The sequence below is a fragment of the Chenopodium quinoa genome, unplaced genomic scaffold (assembly GCF_001683475.1).
Source record: "Chenopodium quinoa cultivar QQ74 unplaced genomic scaffold, ASM168347v1, whole genome shotgun sequence".
Taxonomy (NCBI): Eukaryota; Viridiplantae; Streptophyta; class Magnoliopsida; order Caryophyllales; family Amaranthaceae; genus Chenopodium; species Chenopodium quinoa.
This window is the reverse complement of record NW_018742763.1, coordinates 1,171,498-1,181,360: the sequence shown is the minus strand read 5'-3', so window position 1 is coordinate 1,181,360 and position 9,863 is coordinate 1,171,498. Positions and strand designations below refer to the sequence as shown.

The window sequence follows — 9,863 nt, the reverse complement described above, 5'->3', positions numbered from 1 at the left end:
AACCTGGAAGTGCGTGAAGCTATTTGCTTTACCCTTGGTATGGAAGAAACAGGAGACTTAGGCAAGTACCTCGGAGTTCCTACAATTAATGGTAGGAAGTCCAAGAGGGATTACCAATATCTTGTGGATTATATAAATGGGAAGCTTGATGGTTGGAAGACTCGTACTTTATCAATGGCTGGATGAATGACCTTAATTCAATCAACTTTGAATGCGATCCCATTCTATACTATGAAATCCACTAAACTCCCAAGATCGACGTGCGACGATATTGATAGAAAAGCAAGGAAGTTTTTTGTGGAAGGAAGATGATGGCAGCCGCAAGGTTCACTTAATAGCATAGGATACGATCACCAAGCCAAAACGAGCTGGTGGGCTGGGTCTTAGAAATATGCATCAGTCTAATAAAGCGTTTCTAGCTAAATTGGGTTGGTACTTATTGGAGGAGCCAAATGCTTTATGGTCACGAGTTTTGAGGGCCAAATATTGCGATAATCGATGTGATTTCAATATGTTCAAGGAGAAGGGGAATGCTTCGAATGCTTGGCGAGGTATAATGAGTAGTATTGATATGGTCCGTAAAGGGCTCAATATGGCGGTGGGTAATGGTGGCCGTACTTTTTTCTGGCATCATCGATGGGCGTGTGAAGAACCCCTTTTAAACTATGTGGTAGACGAGCCCCCTTTGGAGCTTCAAGATTGCACTATGCGTAAGATGTAGGACAAAGATGTGGGTTGGAAGTTTGATGAGTTTGTTGATGATTTCCCTGCATCTATGTTGAAGGAGATTGCGGCGCATGAATTAGAAGAGGATGAGGAAGCTATTGAAGAGGTTTCTTGGAATGAAACCCCTTCGGGAGGGTTCACTCTGATCTTGGTCTTAAATATTGTGCGTGAGCTTAATGGAATTCTTGATACAAAAAAAGATGGTTGGGCTGAAATTTGGAAGCTGCCAATTCCGCAAAAAAAATCGTTTCTTTATATGGATGGCCTTACAGGACAGGTTAATGACTAATGTTGCAAGATTTATTCCAACATTAACGGATGATCCTAGGTGCCTGATTTATGGAGCAGATGAAGAAAATGTGTATCATATCTTGCGGTTTTGTCCTACAGCTCGAATGTTGTGGTCTAAGTTCGGGGTGAAGGCTTGAAATATGCAAGACACGCTAACCTTGGAACAGTGGTTGATGCTTAACTTGGATAAGCATAGAGCTAATATGGGGAGGTGAATGGCCGAAGACTTTTGCGGTGAGCTGTTGGTGGTTATGGATGTGGCGCAATGCCAGAACTTTCCATGATGTGCCTAATATCCCTTTTGATTAGGTGGGGTTCATTTTTGCTCGTGTTGGTGAGATAAAGAGAGTTATGGCTAAGGATTCTTCCCAATTAGGAAATGGTAGAAAATTGCAAGTAGAAAAACTCATTAAATGGTGCTTCCCTAGAGAAGGTTGGGTTAGACTCAATACGGATGGTGCCTCGAAAGGCAATCCAGGTGATGCCGGAGCTGGGGGTATTATCCGTGGGCATAGAGGGGAAGTCTTTGAGGTGTTTGCGGTTAATTGTGGGAGTTGCACATGTACTAGGGCTGAGTTGATTGCTATTCTTCGTGGTTTAGGTGTGGCATGGGATAGGGGTCATAGAAAAGTGCAACTTTCGGTTGACTCGGAGGTGGTTGTTCGCTTTTTGGTAGATGAAGTTCCTTCCAACTCTCCTTATATTCACATCATTCGGCGATGTAAATCTCTCATCTCGTATCGAGATTGGGAGGTGACCATCCATCACTACTATAGAGAGGCTAATCGGGCTGCTGATTGGCTAGCTAATTTTGGAGTGAAGGCGAGTGAGAAGGTTACCATGTTTGAGGCGATCTCGAAGGATGTTCATGCTATTTTATTGGAGGATTTTAGTGGTGTGGCTTGGCCAAGATTGGTGCTGAAGAACTAGCTTAGGCCTAGTATAGCCCGGTTCTTGTTTTATTTCTTTAGTTTGTTTCGCATTTTTTATTTCGTTGTTTGTTGCGTGTGTGGTTCTTTGGGGCTTGCCCCTCTCCTTCACCAAATAAAAAATTAAAAAAAAAACCTCCCCCGAAATTAATGGAATTCCGGAATTGGCCTTTATTCTAATTGGTTGATGCTTGAGTGCTTTCTCACCGACTTTCCTCACCTACTTCCTTCGCTCTCTTTCTTCTCATCTCAAAAAAAAAAGGCTGAGAGTTTTTTGGGGAAACAAGGAGAGAGAAACCTAGAGAGAGAAAATATGTCTTCCTTCAACAACGATGGCGATGAGCACAAAACCACCGATCATTCCTTCGACGATGGTTATGGGGCTTCCATTCTTCTCAGTGTTTGGATTTCTCAGGTTTCAGCGACGCGGTTGCTAAGGTTTTTTTCTCTTTCTTGTTCTAATTGGTTTGGTGTTCATCTCTTCGATTAGATTTTACCTCTCATATGAAGGTTGTTTTTTTTTATTTCTGGGCTTTCGTGCAATTTTTCGATTGAATTTGATTTCAAATGGTTCTTACTTAGCAACTTGCTACTAAGGTATCTCTTCATTCTCATGGTTTCCTAAAGCAAAGATGTTCGGAGGAATGTTCCTGAAGAAACCAAGCAAGGAAGAAGCTCTGATGCAGCTTCGATCCCACGGATTGATGTTCGAAGCATGGGTTGTTGCTATTCGGGTTAGTCCTTATGTTCTTCAGTATTTCCAGAAAGAGGAGATCACTTTGGATCTTTGATTCAACCCCACCAAATTTAAGGTATTAGTCTTATAAGTTTTCAAGATATTGACTTTATTTGATTCTTAATTTCACTTATTTTACATTATTTGGGTGTTTTAGATGTTAATAAATTAATTTTTGATTTAATTTTGCTCAATGTTTATTTTAGCTAAGAAGGATTAGAATTGAACGATTAGGGTTTTTTGTGTTGATTTTTGGATATGCTTATTAAAAATGCACTATGATTAGCTCTAACAGCATTAGATTGATTAGTTGGGAGTCAAGGCTTTTGATATCTCTTTCCAATTGGAATACTGGATTGGTTATCAAAGTTGTTGATATCACTTTCTAATTGGATTGGCTATCAAAGTTGTTGATATCTTTTTTTTATTGGGTTGGTTCATTATTATGGGAAACAAAAATTTAAGATGTATATCTATGTCAAAGTTGTCAATATCTTCTACTAAATTGTGATCTCATGATTTTTTATTTCCATAACATATGAGATTTAAGGATTACAATGATAAGGGAGGGGATGGTGTCAAAGATAGAGGATTTTGAAGAAGCTCAAGGATCTGCAAAAACATCCTCCGACTTCCTGCAATGTGCCAGTGCCGGTATACTTTTTTTAATTTGCTTCAAACTTAAACGCCCATTTTATCCTCTTAATAATGGAGTCACTTTAGTATACTCTAAGATATTGTCAAAATTTTAGATTGATTGATTGACTGAAACCCCCCTCTCTTTTATTTTTCTTCTTCAAATTCTATGAATTTCGACAATACTTCCAATTTTCTTGTCAAAGTTCCCCGATTTCATGTTCTGAAGATTTTGTAATTTGGGTGTATCTTCAATGCCTCATTGATTAACTTAGGGCTTGTTTGGCATCGTTTTTGGTTTTTAGTTTGCAGTTTTTTTAAAACAAAAAACCAAAAATAAGAAACAAGAAAAAGGTGTTTCCATTTTTATTGTTAGTTTTAAAAATTATCATGATTTTATTAAGTTTGACTAATTTTTTATTCATTATATGACATATATCATATGATTTTGAAAAACAAAAAATCAAAAAGCAGAAAACCACAGCAATGCCAAACGAGCCCTTGATGACTCAGTTGCTTGAATTGATCCAATTTTGTTTAGTTAAGTAGATTTATTAAGTTTGGTTTGATTTTTGAGGTACCCATTTTTAATTTTTTGGATTGAATTTTAGTTTAAAATTGATCAAAATTTTCAGCGTTTGATAAATCTGGATTTGGGTGTGATGATTAGTTGATAATTTTTCATGCTCTTTAGGGTTTTGGAAGTGTGAGAAGCTTATCTGTTGACTGAATTGAGGAGTAAGTAGTTGATTAAATTATGTGTGTAAAGGTGAGCAATTTCTCAACTTTATAGAAAAATATTCTGTTTGTTTGTAATTTGACTTTTACTAGAAAATGGTGGTTAGGTTGCTAGATTTATTGCTTACTTTGTTTGATCTATGTAATTTTTACTTAGGTTATATGATATTGTTGCTTTAATCAATTAATTGAAAGTTGAAAAGCTATTTGATGGGTCAAAAATTGAAAGGATTTTACCATGCATTAGTAAATTATTTTATAGATTGTAGCCGATACATGTACCAACCAGTTTAATGTTAAATGATGAAGGTTTAGGTAGTTTGAGCATAATTTGGAATGAGACACTGCTGTTCAGGAGCTATTCGGAAGAATGAAGACAAGATTGCAAAAGAAGTAAGGGGAAAAATTGAAGGGAAAGTTTTTTAGTGGCTTAAGACCATGTAGAAGTTATGTATAATGAATTACATTGAATTATACGCTTTCACGCTAGCATTCCACTGCACAGTCTAATTTCTATGGTTTAATATATTTTCATTTATTAATATAATATTCAAATTGCTCGCTGTTATTGAAATGAAGTGTGACAATTTGTGGAATTTTTCAGCGTTTGATAAATTTGTATTATTGATTGTTGGTTTGTTTATCACAATCAATAATAATCACTTTGTGGAATTTGTTTTTGTATTGTTCAATTTCAGATTTCTTTTATTTGGTTGCTCTTGTAGGTTTTGGATTGGTTCATCCTTTGTGATGGGAGGCTATTTTAAATCAATTGCTTAAGAATAATGCCGGCTTATTTGACTGATTTTTTCTGTTTGATTTACTGAATAATATAGCCTGGTTTGTTGTTTATTGCTACCTTCTTCCTTGTCAGGGCTTCTGGAGCAAATGCGGAGATTTGTTTCTACGGATTATACAGGACAATAAATATGTTTAAAGGAGCTCTTAATGGTTAAGGCCTCAGCAAATCGGCAGTTAAGAATTGGGTGGTAACTGATCCCATCCATCTCTAATTTTGTTCTAATATTCAACTAATTGATGTAATTAATTGGGGTAATAGCTTATTGTGTCAAATTATGGCTAATCTCAAAATAATGAGCTATATTGCTTGTTCCTTTTCTACATATTTCAGTATGCTCTTCCCTCTCTCTCACAAAGTTAATACTGTGTTTTGGGTTAATGTGCTTTCCTCCTTATTGAAATGAAGAAAGCTTCAATTGTAAGGGTGATTGTGAAATTGAGTGGGAATTTAGGGAATGTGAAGGAGTTGATGAAAAATAAGGAATTTGTTAAAGAGGCAAAAGGGGTTAGGAATTTGAAAATGGCATTAAGGATTGGTGATGTTGATGAGGAGAGAAAAAACAAGGAGGTTTTTGTTGATGGTTTGCTCAGGAAGCAATGGTTGCCTGCTTTAAGGAGGCAAACTTAGTGTAATTGATGTAGAGCTCTTAGAGATATGAGTAGAGAGACATAGTGCTTTTAAAAGTCCATTTTGTTTCTCTTTTTTGATCATCTAATCTTGACTTGATTTTATTAATACTTAATCCTTTAATTTCAAAAAAGTTTTAGTACATTCTAAAAGCAATTGTGCTTTTAATTAATCACGAGCCATCCTATTTTAATCTGCATATTAGAAGGAATGCAAGAGTAAAGATGGATTAGGTGCAGCATATTTTTTTAAATCTTATTTTACTTTGTTACTTCAAACAGTGAATGTGGATCATTTGATGCAGCCATCACCATAGGGAACATTAGTATCCATCTTTAGTTTATTTTGATGTTGATATGAGATTCATTTGGTTGGGGACTTCCAAATCATAATATCTTGTATATAGTGTCTTCCATTTTAATGAGATTAAGTACGTGATCAATTGTTTCCAAAATGCTTTCAATACTATTTGCGGTCTAGCTTGATGTCCTCTGCATCCTTTGGTTAATTGCTTTTTATTTGTTTGTGAATTGCCTCTGTTTCTTTTAATTTTGTAGGTTGTAAATATATTTTTGTTTTAAATTTGTTATGGTGGATTGAATTGATTTTTTGCCGATGCCCTCTTCAGGTCCAACTACAGTCAGTGTTGGTATTACTGGACTCTTGGGAAGCAAGGGTTTCTCTTGGTTATCTCTTACTCCTTAAATTTGCTTTGGTTCTTGTATTTTAATGCTTATTTTTTTATCTGTGCATTTTTTTATTAGCCATTTTTGGACATTTAGCTAAGTCGAAATTACAGAATAAACTTGATCATATTCTACATTCAAAAAATAAACCCAAAATTTGGGCAAACAAACAATTCAAATCAAATAAGGCTTTTCTATGGTAGTATCAGTTTATATTTATGGAAATCAAGAGGATGTGAAAGGAGCTAGCACATGGTAATATCAGTTTATATTATGAAAATCAAGAGGATTTGAATTGCGAATGCTCTATAATTTTCAAATGTTTTCTTTAAGTTTTGATCTGATGAAAAGCTACTATTAGTGGGTAGATACTGGGAAAACACTAACCAGCTTTTATCATTTTCCATGATTACCTTTCGTTGCCATTAGTCATTACTTTCTGAAGCTTTATTAAATTAATTTTATAATCTGTTTTCTCGGAGAATGAAGATAATGATTATGAAGCAATTAATTTATAATCAGTAAGGGACGGTGGGTAAAAAACGCTTCGACAATTACAAGCTGAAGAAGATGAGGAGGAAAGGTTTCAAGCAGATTTGGAGAAAGCTGTACACAGTTCTTGTCATTTACCATTTGTTAACTTGCTTTGATGCTATCTTTAAATTGATTTGTTGACATTTTTTTTGCTGGTTTTGTTTTATTTGCTCACAGGAATAATGAATTAAAGTGCGAATGCAGCGATGGAGGCGGCATTGATGAGAAGAAGAAGAGATGTAGTTGAGAAGGATGGCAATCCAGCCGAAAGCCATGATGATTTTTTTGGCTGCCTTACCAGAAAAAGACTGTTGGTATTGGGTCTTTGGTTATGATTTTATGACATCTAACAATTGCCAAAATAGCAAGATTTTTTCTTTTCATGGTTAGCTCTTTGCCTGATTTTTTTTCCTCGGTTGCATATTTTCTCCAATTATTCAATTATTGAATCTGCGTCTTTTAATCTATTTTATGTAATATATATCAACTTATTATTAGTCAAATTAAATTATAATGATACTAAGATTATTGCCCCTGGTGATGTTGATTCTGTTTCATACTTTGGAAGTCAAACATATATGAGTTGTTGCTATTATATGTATATGGATGAACTCTGGAGTTTGGACTTGGATTATTTTTGAATGTCTGGTTTATTAGTGCTAGCAATTTCCTGGATCGTAGTGTTATGCTATTAACCAAGAATTGAGTAGAGTCAAGTGATTGAACGCCCTGGTTTCCATCAGCTCACTACCTAGGTCGTCCTGGGTTCAAGGCTCCTGTCCCCTTCTCCCTGGACATTATTCCACAGTAGCCACCTTCTACAGGCCACCTTGATATAGGGATTTAGTGAGAGGGTAATTGCGCACCTGATTTGGAAAAACAGTATTAGGCTATCAAATACTGCATAGTTTGTTCACTTGTGCTGATTTTACTTCATGTGATTGATTTGTCCCAGAAAAAAAACTATGTTTGTACTCAACAGCTTTATTAGAATTTGAACTTTTAATCTAACAATTGTTAGGTTTTATATATACCCAAGCTTTGTTATGACATTGCCATTTCTTCTAGAAATTGTCTATTTGCCAAACCAATTAGGTAACTAATAAGGATAGAAATAGTTGCCTTAGTGGCAATTAGTACAAATTCTTTTTATTGATTGTCGGGCAGCAGAATTGCAGAGTGGTTTGTATCTTGAAGAGGTAATAATAATAAATACAGCTTATTGGTACATGGTGTCCTAATTAACTGATTATCGGGTATTGACTGAAATGTATTGTATATTTGTTTTATTTTTTGGATACCTGAATGCAATTTTTGATGAAATGTATGGTAAGCTACATTTTTACAGGTCAGGAAACATTGTTGTAGAGATGTCCAGAGCTGGAAAACATCGAAGGAACAGGCAATAGATAGTACTATTCTAAATCAGATTTGTAAGATGTTTTTTTATTTAAGCTCCCTTGTCATATTATCTAGAATATCATAATGAGTCATTGAAGAACTCATAATTTTGCTCAAAAAATATTGTTGATCTTACATTAGTGTGTCACAGTTTCTGAGTCTAAATCTTTTGCTAACTACTTGGGGTGTGCTAAATGTTAGAGTAATCTAACCATGGAATACATCTCTGTTTAAATAAATAATGGCTAGGAGGGTTTGTTAAATAATTGCTTTTTTAACAAGAATGAATGATTTTTTTTATAACTTATGAGAAATAATTAGGGTTGTTTTAACCTTCGTATAATCTAGTGTGATGGTGTGTTCTATGTATCCCTCAGTTATTAATCATCCCTCAGTTTACATGTTCGAAAATCATTTTGATTACATGTCGAATCAGTTAGAAGGTAAAGATTTTGAGAGTCATATTGGCTGTCAAAAGTTTACTTTTTAGTTAAAATTGGCATGAAATTAACAAAAAACTGTAATTTGTGTGTTAAGAAATTGCCTCATACCTTAAACTGTTCTATCCATTAAGAGTTAGAGGGATGGCATGGATGATAAATATAAGTGTAAAATTGGCTTATACAAGTAGGAAATTTTTTGTGTCAAAAAAAAAAGTAGGAAATTTTTAAAAATGAGAGAAATTGAAATTATAAAAAAAATAATAAATAAATAAATAAATAAAAAGGATAACACTTTTAAGAACATATTTAAAGTTAAGTTGAGGAATATTGAGCATTTGAGCGTCTAAACATATAAGTATTAGTGTATGAGAAAATAAGTGACAGGTAAAAAAAGTTTTTAGGAACAACTATCAAAAGAGGTATAAAAAGCATATTTGAGGCTTCTGTTAAAGAACAAATATATATAAACATCTCTAATCACTAATGTATTAATGCTTCAACATCCTAGTTGAAGTCTAACTATAAATTTTAACTATTGTTTGTCTGTAGTCTATGACATTCAAAATGGATTGGTAATAAATAAAAATCAAATTAAGAAGTTGTTTTTAATATTTGGAGTAAGGATGATATTAGGTTTAATAATGGGGTGAAATATCTTGTAAATGTTTTCGAATATTTTTCTCTCTAATTTTGAGAAAAAGAGTACCAAAAGGAGCTACTAGGTGCCAAAAAAATTAAAATCATTTTGAAAGAATCGTGCTATATTCAACAGTAAGTGTTTTTGTTTGTTTTTTTTTTTTTTTTTTTTTAGAGAATAGAACAGAGACACGAAGGATTAGGAAAGAAAAAAAAAGAGTGAGAAAAAGAGTTTAGGCCAATAAAGGAAGGAATGAGTGAATTGGGAGCAATTGAACCTATAATTTTTGAAAGCCATTTAAAAAAAGAGGGAATATGGAGCAAAGTTAGAAAGGAGATATATTAAAAGGAAAAAGTTAAAGATAGATTTTATTAATTAATACTATTAAAAGCCATTAAGTAGTTATACGAGAAAGAAAAGGCATTATCATTTATTCCATGTTTACACATGCACAATAGTACTCTTAAAAATACATATTTAATCAACCAACCAAATTAGAATTAAACTTAATTTATATTGTTCAAAGCCCTAAGAGCACTTTCCTAAAACAACACAAAAACAACCTGTTTATGGTAGTAAGAAAACAAATTTGAAGATAAATATTAATTAAGCGGATAAAATTTGCAATAAGGCAAAAGCTAATGAACGCCTTGGGGACATTGGATAAACTAATTAAA

At 33.9% G+C, this 9,863-nt stretch overlaps 1 protein-coding gene across 13 annotated transcripts; it reads left to right on the top strand.

The window, feature by feature from the left end:
* The first annotated feature begins 1,840 nt into the window (after nt 1-1,840).
* Nucleotides 1,841-9,358, top strand: LOC110724399 (mitochondrial import receptor subunit TOM6 homolog). 13 transcript variants are annotated; one of them, XR_002511966.1, is made up of 5 exons: nt 1,841-2,384; nt 2,574-2,758; nt 3,226-3,336; nt 4,013-4,087; nt 4,366-9,358. XR_002511966.1 is itself a non-coding variant. In XM_021903819.1 (3 exons), the coding sequence occupies exon 2, from the start codon at nt 2,579-2,581 to the stop codon at nt 2,735-2,737; it is 159 nt and encodes a 52-aa protein (XP_021759511.1). In that variant the 5' UTR covers nt 1,852-2,384; nt 2,544-2,578; the 3' UTR covers nt 2,738-2,758; nt 4,931-9,358. The 13 variants fall into 13 exon arrangements, 1 of the variants encoding a protein (XP_021759511.1); XR_002511967.1 differs by having other exon boundaries at nt 1,843-2,384; nt 2,579-2,758; XR_002511964.1 differs by having other exon boundaries at nt 1,853-2,384; nt 2,544-2,758.
* The last annotated feature ends 505 nt before the right edge of the window (nt 9,359-9,863 follow it).